Below are 13,699 nucleotides of genomic sequence, written 5' to 3'. Positions count from 1 at the left end.
ATGCACTTGACTTTGAATGTATTATTGCGAGCGTGTTATGGTCTTATCTATGTTGTCCTCGTCTGTAAATTGCTTATTTTTGCTGCCTTCTTTCCCGGGTTGCTCTTGGAAAAGATGTTTAAATTTCAATGAGACTCCCCTGGATGATTAAAGGTTCAACAACAGAAGTCACTGTTGAGGGGGATCTAGAACATTTCTCCATCTCTCTCTGATGGTCGGACTTGAGATAGACGACGACACGATCCTAGTACCTTTACTAGTATGTACTGGCACTCTAATATGCACCAGCACTTTATTGTGCACTGCACTTTAAACGTGTACTAGCACTGTACTTTTGACTGGTAGGTAGGGCAAATTGCACGGCTCATACTTCTTGCACGTTGGTCCCCAGGTTTCAGCAAGTCAAATTTAAGACTTTTTAAGACCTTTTTAATACCACCTTTTATGAAATTTAAGACCTAAAACACGCGATGGTGGGGGGGATCCCGCTGTATTATAACCCAAGCATAGCGTGTGTGTCACTCAATGAGACTCATTCACCTACCCATTGTCGCAGATAGCTAGCAAGCACGCAGATAATCGTTTATATATGAAGCTAGCAAGAAAGAAGCCTCTCTACATGTCCTTCCTGAAAAGTCCCACGAGAAAAATAAAAAAATAAAAGTCCTGCCCCGACAAATTTAAGACCTTGCGTTACAGTACATATGACATTTGTAACGAATTTAAGACTTTCAAAGGTCTTAAATTTAGAAACATGAATTTAAGACTTTTTAAGGATGCGCGGACACCCTGGGTCCCTATCTGGTTACCAGATTTGTACTTTCTTTCTATGTTGGATGTTTTACTGTCTTTATGCATCCTTGTCTCTCTATGTTCCATGTTTGTCTATGCAGCAGTACCCTGTCTCTAAACCAGATTTCTCCCTAGGGAGACGGATGAATGAACTTGACTTGACTACCTGATGCTGAGGATCTGCTTCTCCAGCTCGCTGTTCCTCCTCCTCAGCTCCTCCAGCTCCTTCTCCGTCTCGGCACTCCGCACGCCCACCACGTGGTCGGCGGTCACACCGCGCCCCTTGGCCTTCCTCAGCAGGCCCTTGTTCTCCTGCTCCAGTCTGCGCTCATCGAGCACACGGGAACAAGCTTTACCCCCCTGTGCAGGTCGCCATTCGACTGGGTGACCCCAGGTCGTTCTGCCGGCGATTTGAATTCGCCCGGCAGCAGGGTCCAGAGAGGAGCTGCTTCCGATCCGCTTTTACTGGAGACAATCACCAAGCTGGCTTTTTCCCCTGGCGCACTATTGGCTGGTTTAATACAACGACGACAGGGAAGTGATGGCAAGCAGCTTTTTGATCCTGGGTCTGTTTGGTTGGAGGACTATCCAATTGCGACATTTGAATCGAGTCATTTGAACTACGCCTGTTGATCAGGCCTCTTACGCTGAAGAAAATGACAGCAGCCTCCCCATACCAAGCTCAGTCTACGATTGAGCTTGGTCTGGCAATAGCCAGGCTAGGTCGCCATGCTATCTCTGTCACGGTGACTGCTCACTGGATTCCACCGGTGAGGGACCTGTTTTTGAACCGTGTCATTCCAAGCTAATGTGGGACTTTGTGGGAATATCTGGCGATATCTGACAAATAGGAGAAGGAATCCGATTGTCCGCTGCCTTTCTCTAGAGGCTTTATGTGTCTTTGACTACAGACCATGAAAAGCCCCAAAAAGAGGAAGGAATGAGCCGCCAAAGCTGCAAAGTCTGCTGCTCTGTCAACCCCCTGCATGTCTCAAGGCTGAAACCCACCGAAACCATAGCGTGGAGAGCATCTGCCTTCAATCGCTCTCATGATAATCTATTTAATGTGCCCGCGGTGTGAAGCCAAGGAGCGAGCAGGTTCCGTTGGCGCTCTACGCTTGCGCCCCGACTGTGTTCCGGCCTTCGGGCTCGCGCTCACCTGGCGTAGAGGTCTTTGAGAGTGCCGAGCTGTCTGGAAAGAGCCTCCACCTCCCCCTCTTTCTCCTTGAGTCCGTTCCGTACTTTCTCCATCCTCGTCTGCCATTTCTTCCCCTCTTCCCAGCGCACAACCTCTTCCTTGGACTGTCGGAGAGAGAGAGAAAAAAACGGAACCTTGATTATCTACGTATACATCGACAAAGGCAAAGAGTTTAAAATCAACCCCAGGGTCAACTTGGGTCTGCCATACAAATTAGGAAGTGGCTGAGATCGTGTCACATTAATTGCCCCAAACAGTTTTTAGTGCCTGATTTTGAATGGTTAATCTCAAAGTAAGCGGCATGCGTTTTAGATTCGTGCTGGACTTGCGTCATCATAAATCATCCCATTCCAACAGCGCTAGCTAGAAACACAAATTGTATAAAATCTCGCTATAAAAGATGGACAATGGCTGATTCTAATGGAAGAATGTGGCTTATACCACCTTGCTGCCATCTTGGTTCCATTTTGGTTCTAAACAGTAGCTGGTTTGGGGGAGGTGAACGCGGATTTCATGACTCAGTTTCCCCACCCAGCTTGCGTTCGGAGCCAAAATGGCCGCTATAGGAGAATAAGGGCCGTGAGGGGAGGTTTCAGCTTGGACCTTGTTGTCCTCCTTGTTGGTGGTGGTGTTGGCGCTCCTCTCTGGGGACGACGGCCTCTTCTCCAGCTCCGACTCCAACCTCCTGACCTTCCTCTGGAGGTTCTCCACCGTGGAGGCCCGGTCGTCAGCCTCCTGTTGGTTCTGAGGGTTCCATTGCATCAGTCGAAATGGGGTTCACCGTTTAGTTATATAGTAGTACACCTTATTCTCTGTATGATCATGGAGATAGTAAGGCGTAGTTGATTAATCCCCTTGGGAAAAATTCAGCCTCTGCATTTGAACCATCCTAGCCCGCTAAGAACAGTGGGCAGCCTCACACACTTGAGTGTCTGGGAACCAGCTCCAGTCTGTGTGCCCTTTCCTTGCTTGTGGGCCTATGCCGGAGTGTTACTTTGCATGATTTGGGTGTGGGGGGGGAAACCAGAGCACCCAGGGAAAAACCGACATGGGCAAAGGGTAAAACATGCAGCTCTACACAGAAAGGGTTAGGGAGTGGAAAGGTTTCCTGATTGGCAAATGCCAGCGTCGAACCCAGAGCCTAGCTGAGGCAACAGTGCTACCCTCTGAGCCACCGTGCCACCAAAGACCTTAGTAGAGGCGTGTGTCACCATTTAAGCACAATCATTTAGAAGACGTGTAGAGTTTATAACTATGAGGAAGAATTCCAAATGGGTTTCATGCCCATTTAAGTGCTCCTGTTGTCGACTGTTGTTACAACAAGCCCTGTACATTTATATAACTAATTCGTTAAAAATGATTAATGTGATCTGTGCGCTTGTTTCGTTATTTCCGTGTGTTTTCCAGAGGGAAACAAAACACATTCAGTGTCCCATAACGGTGGTTTACTTTGGCCTTTCTCTGCTGTTGTTATATCAGAGCTGCTATGTGTGGGAGGCGTGTGCGCGTGCGCGTGCGCATGCGTACGTGGCTGTGGTGCGTAAGTCAAGTCCATTGTGTTTTTACAGCCCTAACAGCCTGCAGTCAGTCTTACGGTTCTACACGGCCTCATTACATGACACTCCTCTGCCTCCCATTCAGCCCGCCCTGGTTCAAGGGGAAGGTTACCCTTGAGCCAGGCACCTGAAACCCCCACCTGCTCCCCGGGCGCTGCCCTGCGGCGGCCCACTGCTCCGGGTGTTTTGGTGTGCCCCTTGTGTGTTCACCAGCTCCCGGAGGGGTTAAAAGCAGAGAGAGTTCCCCCATAAGGGGACAATAAAGGATAACTTAACCTAAGGGGTGGTTGTTGGTGGTTGGGCGTACCTGTAGCCCGCTGCTCAGCCTCTTGACGCGCTGCCGGAGTTCCTGGAGCTCGTGGTCTCTCTGCTCCTTCTCCCCCTGCAGCCGACCCTGGCTCTTGTGGTTCCGCTGCAGGTCGCCCCTCAGCTCCTCCACCTCCTCCTTCAGGGCCTCTTCGCGGCCGCGGGCCCCCCTGACCGACTCCTTCGCAGACTGCAGCTCCTTGCTCAGCTCCTGCAGTCGCAGCTGAACGGCAACGCAGACGGAACGATAACTAATGGGGTTTCCCTCAGCCGATAAAAGGACTCATCATCATATGATGCGTATGTTTTGTGATGCATTCCCTTTAAATCAACAGAAGCTAGGCTACTCTGCGAATCAATGTATGCGGCTGACATAAATCAAATGCTAACCTAGGGAACCGGCGGCACAAACGACACGTTTGGGATTAACAACTCGTCTGCAATCTAGCCGTCAAACGGCAATTTACAGATATCTCTTTAAAAGGCATACAACGCTTTGTTGCGCCAAGACGTGACATACTGCGCGTCGGCATATTGTTTTCCCGTTGATTTACAGTTGTAGCAAGAGGTTTCCTTCATTGAGGTCTCGGCCTTCTGCATGTCAACCATCCATCATCGGGATCTTAGCCCGCAGGCGTAACGTATAGCCCTTCAGACAACACACACCGCTTCTCCAACGTTCATTTTCTTAACACAATGTTTATTTTACCTGTGTCTGAACAAAGGGGTAAGACGATAGGTTCACGTCCTTAATAGAGACGCGTGCGCCGCGGAGCTCCGGGTGCGATGTTCCATATGTCTGTGTGGGGGGGGGGAGAGGAGGGGGGAGAGGTAGCTCCTCTCGCTCACCTTCAGCTCCTTGGTGTGCTTGTCCACCAGCGTCTGGACGTTGAGGCTCTCCTCTCTCTGCGCCGCGCCCGAGATGATCTGCTGCTCCGCCAGGCCCGTCATCTCCGACCGCAGCTCTAGCAGCGCCTTGCCCAGGGCCTGGTGAGAGGGTGGAGGGTGGAGGACAGATAGATTCGATCAGTACCCCGCGGTTCACATTCCCTGACCTTTGACCTGATGGAAGGGTTTGGTGGTAGACAGGAACAAACAGGAAGAGACAATGGTAACTGCACAGGGGCACGTTTTCTAAATGGTAAATGGACTGCATTTATAAAGCGCTTTTACCCAAAGCCCTTTAACGTTGCCTAACATTCACCCATTCAGGCACACACCGACGACAGCGCCTTGCAAGGCGACAGCCAGCTCGTCGGGAGCAGTTAGGGTTAGGTGCCTTGCTCAGGGACACCTCGTCACTCAGCTAGGAGGAGCCGGGGATCGAACTAGCAACCTTGCAGTTGCCAGCCATCCCCGCTCTATTGATTAGTACGCCGCGATTCACATTCCCTTGACCTTTGACCTCAGCGTGACTGAAGGGTGTGGTGTTGAGGCACAGGGGGGAATTTTCTGCCCGCATTCGTTTGCCTTTGCCGCTTTGTTCTGGCGATGTTGGACGCAGTTCTAGGCGATGACTTACAGTGAATATAAAAAAAAAGGGTATCATCTGAGCTGACGTCACGCACATTCCAAGCTGCCATTTCGGTGCTCTTTCTTTTTCTTTCTTTCTTCGTGCTTTTATAATACATTTTGAATAATAACAACCAGTTGCTTGGTTCCAAGAGGAACCAAGAGGGGCGGGCTTGATATTATTTGATGTAACTTCAGATCACACATATTGAACCCTCCTAAAACAGTCAGACGCCCCAGTGTCCCGGCCCCCCATCTGTTTCTCGTACGATACCGTAACTGGCCCCCCTGGCACCTATTAAAAATACGTGCTTAGCTCAGCACTGGGATTACGCTCGTGATCCATTGATCCGACAGTAATAGTGTGGGACAAGGCGAACCTTGAGCTGCTTCTCTTTCTGGGCGAGCTGGGCCTTGAGACGCTCCACCAGGCTCTTCATGGTGTTGCTGGGCGAGCGGACGTTGGCCTCCTTCTGGGCCTCCAGCTCGCTCTGGAGGTACTGCAGCTGCTTCTCTGTGTGGGCGGCCTGGGCCCTCAGCTCCTCACCGTCCCCGGCCAGCGCCTTCACCCTGCCCGCGTGCTGCTCCTCCAGCCTGGGGGGAAACACATCGACCGCGCATTCCTGTTAGCCTCAGGCGTCGTACTGGGAGCTTGCTGCGCTACGCTGTTTGCTTTTTGTTGAATTGTTTCAGCTTGTTTCTTAAAGGGACATATTATACCACCAGTGTGTGAGTGAAAATGGGTCGGCTTAGCTCAGGAGGTCGAGCAGTTGTCTTGTAACCGAAAGGTTGCTAGTTGATCCCCAGCTCCTCCTAGCTGAGTGTTGAGTGTCCCTGAGCAAGACACTTAACCCTAACTGCTCCCGACGAGCTGGCTGTCGCCTTGCATGGTTCACTCTGCCGTCGGTATGTCAATGTGTGTATTAACTGATGTAAGTCGCTTTGGATAAAAGCGTCTGTTAAATGCCCTAATTGTAATTGTAAAACCTGCGTCTTCTGACATCACTGGTGGCCGTGTCCACCTAGATGTGTGCCGGATAGATCGGTCAACCAGCCTACCCAGTGGACTGTAGCAAACGTTGCTCATCTATCCAGCACACATCTAGGTGGAAACCTGGTGGTGTAATATGTCCCCTTTAATGCGGTTAGCGTATGGTTGAATGGTCTTAGCTGGTTACTTTATTATGTTAGTGTTGTTGAATAGTGTTAGCTGGTTACTTTAGTCAACATTTCTATTTGGTTAAAATTTGAACTTGAAACACAAAAATATTTATGATACTTGACACGTTGATCTCTCAAGCCTTCTGAGGTCTCAGTCAATTTCTGACCCCTTAACCCTGGCAAACTACCAGTTGAGCTAGACATGACTTCAAGTCTTGTTATCACAAATCATTCTGAGCCAGGAGAATTTCTAGGCTAGCTGGATGAATCTGGTCGGAAGTAAAGCAAAACATATCGTTCTCAGGGAGAAAAGCTGTTGAGACGAAGATTGCTACAATTTGAAATGTTTGGAAAAGGCTTTCAACAGGAATCGAAAACCCAGGCTAATCTGCAGAGAGCCGTACGGGAAATACCTCGATCAGGAATGTCTTACGAGGCGACTGGACAGACTGTGAAACCTAAATCTCAATTTTCACTCAAAGCAATGGAATCATAGTATTCACATGATAGTAATTCGATTAGTTTTCAAAAGAAAGCCAACAATCAAAAATTGTCATGAAAGATAAAAAAAAAAAAAAATGACATGACGTGTTTACACAGCGCCTTCACGGTTTAACAATCTCACTTCCAAGCACCTATCATAATCCTTCAAAATACCCAGTGTGTGTGTGTGTTTGTGCGGATGTGTGTGTGTATGTGTGTGTGCGTGTATGTGTGTGTGTGGATCTGTGTGTGTGCGTGTTTGCGTGTGTGTGTGTGTGTGTGTGTGCGAGAGTGTTTACGCGGTAGTGTCTGCGTGTCTTATGCGGCAGATAAATAGTTTTTTTGTTCTACTCAATCCAATGCTTGACTTGACAACCCGGTTGGCTATGGCTCCCTGAGCATAATCTACTGGAACAGCTGGGAGGGAGCACTGCCCCTTCAGTGGGGTCCAGTCAAGACAAATAACACAGCGACACATCACCAGAGATGGAGCTCTGGCTGTCCCTTCTGTTCGACCCTTGCGTCGTGTTATACATAAACATTGTAATATAACAATTACAATGCGTTGTTATAATGTAATATAACAACCCTTAACAACCCTAACCCAGCGGTGTAATATGTCACCTTTAAGTTATTTTTATGTTCGTTAACCCTTTGTGAGACCCAAACAGGACGCTTTTCGACTGGGGAACAAAGTGTTTCGGAAGGGTGGACTATGGGCACTACATTAAAAACTAAAAAGCCAGCTCTTACTTTGACACTTCCTCCTGGTGTTTCTTGGCCTGCGTCGCCACGGAAACCCTCTGTCGGTCGGCGTCGGCGACGGCCGCCCTCAGCCTCTCGTTGAGGGCGGAGAGGGAGTGGTCCTGCTCCACCACCGTCTGCTCCACCTCCGCCAGCCGCACCAGGTGCTTGGAGGTGGGCACGCTGAGGGACGGCTTCTTCAGCAGGTCCTGGAAGAGGGCAGCTAGCCGCCGTTAGCCGCTAACGCTAAGGTACCGTTCAAACTGAGCGTAGGCAAGGCAAGGCGAGAATAATTAATTCAATAATAACATAACATGGATGGAAAGGAAGTTTAGGTGAAAGCACCATCTTTATCCGTTGTATTTGAATGTAGACGATGCTACAAGGAGACGCTTTCAAATTTATCTGAATTATTTTCACTCTGGTAACAACGTTTTTGTGTGATTGCACATAGCTTGTCAACCCCCTAACTTTGTTGAAAACTAATTTGTCCCCAACAAACAATTCTGGCGGCTGCAGCATTGAATAGGTGTTGCTGACTTGCTGCTAATGTAACCATTGTTAATAAACGGAACAGCTGGATTGCACACACACACACACACACACAGACACACACACACACACTTACCAGTGTGTTCTGTTTGAAGCGGTCCAGTGAGCTGTCCGAGTAGAGGTCCAGCTTCTGATGCAGAGCCTTCACCTCCTCCTCATGCCTCCTGTTCACCTCCTCCTGCTCCTGGGGGAACAAGAAATTCAGAACCAGGGATCAGTTTCGTTTAAGCTTTAAGTGCATGGCGAGAAGTACCTTCCTCCATGGCATCCTGTCTATCAAAAATAGTACAGTACTATGAAAAACATGCTTCTTGTTTAAAGTTTTTTAAATGCTCATGCCAAACAGGTAGGCGTGTGTTTAAGGGCAGCTATTGTTATCAAACAGTCAATCAATTTGAACAGCATTAATCAATTCGTTAACCACATAAGATAAGATCAAACTTTTTGACCCGTTATTTCTGAGCATCATTTTTTGAACAGACATCACTGAACATCAACTCAATTCTCACTCAAAAAAGCTTCTCCATCCACGCATCCCTCTTCTCCTCTGCCTGAACACCGACACAGCCTGTAAACACGTCCCCCCGACACCGCAGCGAGCCGCCCGCTCTCTGTCATAATCATCCCCTTCATGGTTCATTTGATGCCCTACCCTCAGGCTGGAGACTAAGGCCCAATCCCATGTCTACCCCTTACCCCTCCCCCTTGTTTTGAAGGGGTAAGGGGAAGGGGGGAGGGGTAAGGGGAAGGGGTAAGGGGTAGAAATGGGATTGGGCCTAAGAGTCCCTTTTTTTAAGTCCAGTAGGACAAAGAACTCTTTTATTGATAGCGCCATACGTTTGTTCAATTTGCACAATTCTTTGTATTTAAATCTGATGACTAGATAAGTGTGACCGTTTTTTAACTTACATTAGCCTGTGTCTATCTCTTTGTTGTGTGTCCTTGTGTATCTCGTGCTATTCATGTCCACCACCTGACTGCAAGACAAGCTTCCCTTTTAGGACAATAAACGTTAAACCCGCTCACCCGTCTGGCTCGGGCCAGCAGCTCCTGGTACTTCTTCACCACCTCCTCCTTCTGCTTCAGCCGCCCCTGCAGGCTCCCGATGGTGTGGTGCGCCACCTGGAGGGCCGGCTGGCTCTCCGCCCCGCCCTCCTCCTCCTCCCCCGCCGCCGCCGCCGCCCGGCCCAGGTCGGCCAGCAGCCTCTCCCGGCCGGCGGTGGCGGGGAGGCGGAGCCTGAGCTCGTTGATGACCCGGTCCCTGGAGAGCACGTTCTGCTGGGCGCTGCGCAGTGCCTCCTCGCTCCCCTTGGACCTCTAGGGGCAGCCGGAGGGGAGACACGCCGCGACGCGGGGTTAGACACGCGGCCGGGGTGAATACTGGATCCTGATTGGTCGCTGAAGTGTTCCAATCAAGCGCGTGCGTTGGGTTACGATAACAGGACACCCGGCCTTTTAACAGCTCCGAAATCAATCAATGCGTTACACATCCAACATTAAACATAAGAAATGGTTGAATAGAACATCGATCAGGGTGGCAGGGCGGTCTAGCAAATGCTCCAACCTATCCTTTATTAAAGCACCTATTTTAACCAAAATGGCGGCGTTCAAGCGCATATTGCAAAAAATATATTTTTATGTTTGACTCCCAGCTGAGGGGTTCTGAGTTCGTAGCTCTAATGTTTATCGAATAAACACGAGGTTGTGATGGTATGAGTACTAGTCCTGGTAATGGTAGTGACTAGCCTGGCTATTACCAGACCAAGCTCAATCGTAGATTGCATTGCACGTTGGTCTGGGGAGGCTGCTGTCATTTTCTTCAGCACAAGAGGCGTGATCAACGGGCCTAGTTCAAACGACTCTGTACGCGATTGTCTGCTTGCCGTCGCTTCCCTGTCGTCATTGTGTTAAACCAGCCAATAGCGCGCCAGGGGGAAAAGCCAGCTTGTGGATTGGCTCCCTCAAAAACGTATCGGAAGCAGAAAGAAATGCATTGCCCTTCTCCGACCCTTCTGCAGGGCGAATTCAAATCGCCGGCAGAGCGGGCGGGGGGTACCCGGTCTAGGTAGTGGGGGTACCCGGTCTAGGTAGTGGGGGTACCCGGTCTAGGTAGTGGGGGTACCCGGTCTAGGTAGTTGGGGTACCCGGTCTAGGTAGTGGGGGTACCCGGTCTAGGTAGTGGGGGTACCCGGTCTAGGTAGTGGGGGTACCCGGTCTAGGTAGTGGGGTACCCGGTCTAGGTAGTGGGGGTACCCGGTCTAGGTAGTGGGGGTACCCGGTCTAGGTAGGGGGTACCCGGTCTAGGTAGTGGGGGTACCCGGTCTAGGTAGTGGCCGTACCTCCTCCAGAGCTCTGCACGAGGCCTGCGTCTCCAGGATGGTGCGGCCGTGTTCCCCCAGTTTCCTCAGGGCGAACTCCAGCTGCTGAGCCACCGGCCAGCTGGGGTCTGGTAGCAAGTCCTGCTGCTCAGCCTGTATAACCACCGTGCGCACGCACACGCACACGCACACACACACACAACTTGCTGCTAGTGCGCTTAAATAATATACAGAAAACGCTCCCCTATCCTCCATTAAAGCACCTACCTGAACCAAAATGGCGGCGATAAAATGCATATCGCATAAAATAAAAAATCGGAAAAGCCTAACATCTTTCATTTCACAAAAGATTCGTCAACCAGGAACATGATCTTGGCGTGGAAGCATGCGGTTGGCAACTGATATGATCATGGAGGAATAATTTAGATTAAAAGTTCTTCACGCTTCCATCAGCGACGTGTCAGAAAAGTGATCTCTTTACCGACCGGCGTGTGCGATGTGTTCCAACAGGCGCCCTCCTTGCTTCCACCAGCGACAGTGAGGCCAAACCGGGGCCGATGATGCATTATTTATATAAATAACACGCCAAAACACCTGCGTGTGCTATCGGGCCATCAACCCGTGTTCTCACGTGTTCCTCGCGTGCGCTCATCGGGAGCGCAGAGCAACCGATACAACGCTAGATCCATCATCGACAAAAACAATGATAATAACAATAAGGACACAGAGGGGCGTCCGCACCTGTTGGGAGGCTCCCGGGACCACCTGCTGCTGCTGCTGCGTCTCGAAGGCGTCCAGCCGGCGCTCCAGGTCCACCTCCCGCTGCTCCCAAGAAACCTGCCGCTCTTCCCAGAGCTGGGGGGAGCACACACCGCCTCTCTTTATAACGGGAGTTACGAGGCGTCGTTCCACGCCGTGTTCCACTTTTATTTAACAATATGGATTCTTCCTGAGCGAGCTCGGAAACCCCAAACCACGCCGCATGCTTCTGTGGATTTCATGAACACCCGCGGTTCCTGGGACCCCCCCTGCCGAGCTGGGAGACACCGGGCTGCCATCGCTCGGGAAAAAACACTTCCTTTATCGCAGGAGATCAAAGCGGGGCTTTGTCGGAATGCTTCACGCTCTATTGAATATTTTTTACATTCCCTTGTAAAAGTGGAGCCGGTCATATTTCATTAGTAATTTCAATTGGGACTACTCCGGTTATAACATGACAAAATATGAGGAAGAGGAATATGCTGGCTGAATTCTTGTGATGAGTGTGTTTTGCACACATAGCCATCAGCATCGGTACATGTACTCAGTCAAACCACATGCCTACTCCTAGACATATGGTTTGACTCCCAGCCGAAATGTGCTCGGGTCAATCCCCGTGTCCACAGCCTTGAGCGAGGCTGAGCAAGCAGCCCTAGCCCCCGTCTGCTTAAGAAAGACAGAGCGTTGGGACAAAAGCATGGCGATTGTGTGTGTGTGCGTGCGCGTGCGTGTGTTCGTGTGCCTGTGTGTGTGTGTGGATGTGCGTGTCTCACCGTGCGCTCCGTCACCAGCTCCTCCTCCAGGGTGCGCAGGGCGCGCTCACGGCCCTCTCCCAGGCCCTTCAGGTAGAGGATCTCCTCCCTCTGCGTCTCCAGCTCCCTGCCGCGGCGCATGTCCTGCAGGCGCACCTCCTCCGCCCGCCGGTGCCACCCCATCACCTGGAGGCAGAGAGACGGACACGGGATGGATGGATGGAGGGAGGGATTGCGATAGATGCAAGGAGGGAGGCATGGCGTAGATAGATGGACACGGATAGAAGGATAGAGATAGAAAGATTGATAGAGTGCAGAATTGGACGATTGAGATGGATAGATGTATCTGGATGGACGCATAGAGAAAGATTGAGGGATATGGATTGAAGGATAAAGAGATGGTACCGATATATGGATAGATAAGGATAGATGGATAGAGAAAGATGGATAAGGATAGATGTGTAGATAGATCATTTGATATGGAAGACGGATAGAGCGACGGTACAGATGTATCAATAGAGAGATGGATCGATTTGGATAGATGTATAGAGATAGATCGTTGCATTATGGATAAAAGGATAGACAGATGGTACAGATAGATGTATAGAGATAGATGTATGGATATGAATAGAAGGATAGAGAGTCGATACAGATAGATCGATAGCAAGACAGAGAGATGGTACAGATAGGTCAATAGAGAGATTGATAGATATAGATAGATGGATATGGATACATGTATAGAGAGAGATAGATGGATATGGATACATGTATAGAGAGAGATAGATGGATATAGATACATGTATAGAGAGAGATAGATGGATATGGATAGAAGGGTCGAGAGGGTACAGACAGAACGATAGAGACGGATAGCAAGAGAGAGGGAGAGGTCACAGATAGAGCGAGCGAAGTGAGAGCCCCCCCCCCCCCCCCCGCCGTCCCCTCTCCCCCTCTCCCCTCTCCCCCCCCCCCGCCGTCGCCTCTCCCCCTCTCCCCCTCTCCCCCTCTCCCCACCTTCTGCGCTCCCTTGGCGTCCCCCAGCGCGGCGACCAACTCCTCCAGACCGGCCAGCTTCCCCTCCAGCTCCTCCGCCCGGCCCTCCGCCTCCGCTGCTCCTGCGCCTCCCTCCTCTCCCGCTGCGCCCCGGCGCGCTCCCCCTGCAGCTCCGCCAGCGTCAGGGAGAGCTGCTCCAGCCGGACCAGGGGCAGGGCGCCGGCACACTGCCGCCGCAGCGCGTGCACCGTCTGCCGCAGGTGGCGGGCGCGGCCGCGGCCGTCCTGCCGGGCCAGGTAGAGGGCGCGCTGGCCGGCGTCCAGGCGCTGCTCGGCCCGGAGCTGGTAGGCCTCCAGGGCGCGCAGGCGGGCCGTCAGGGCCTCGCACGGCCAGGGCCGCCGCCTCGCTGAGCTGCAGCGACACCACCTGCTGGTGGAGCCGGCCCAGGAGGGCCTTCTCGTCCGACTGGGACTGCGGGGGGGGGGGGGGGGGGGGGGGGGGGGGCAGAGAGGAGGAGGAGGGGGGTCGTAGGGAGATCCAGACCCTAAATCTGTGTTTTCAGTTGAATGCACCGAT

General features: G+C 51.3%; 1 protein-coding gene across 1 annotated transcript in view; it reads right to left on the bottom strand.

The window, feature by feature from the left end:
* The window catches only part of cep290 (centrosomal protein 290), a 46,050-nt gene that overhangs the window by 8,536 nt on the left and 23,815 nt on the right, over positions 1-13,699 (bottom strand). Inside the window, 15 exon segments of the mRNA XM_030365579.1 lie at positions 959-1,114; positions 1,952-2,094; positions 2,594-2,734; positions 3,854-4,075; positions 4,702-4,839; positions 5,745-5,958; positions 7,762-7,961; positions 8,381-8,488; positions 9,331-9,621; positions 10,644-10,775; positions 11,364-11,477; positions 12,155-12,319; positions 13,145-13,233; positions 13,236-13,510; positions 13,512-13,594. Coding sequence (XP_030221439.1) covers positions 959-1,114; positions 1,952-2,094; positions 2,594-2,734; positions 3,854-4,075; positions 4,702-4,839; positions 5,745-5,958; positions 7,762-7,961; positions 8,381-8,488; positions 9,331-9,621; positions 10,644-10,775; positions 11,364-11,477; positions 12,155-12,319; positions 13,145-13,233; positions 13,236-13,510; positions 13,512-13,594 — 2,471 coding nt within the window.

Source organism: Gadus morhua, chromosome 9 (assembly GCF_902167405.1).
Source record: "Gadus morhua chromosome 9, gadMor3.0, whole genome shotgun sequence".
In the NCBI taxonomy this organism is placed as follows: domain Eukaryota; kingdom Metazoa; phylum Chordata; class Actinopteri; order Gadiformes; family Gadidae; genus Gadus; species Gadus morhua.
The sequence above is the reverse complement of the archived record's forward strand: the minus strand, read 5'-3'. Positions and strand labels throughout refer to the sequence as shown.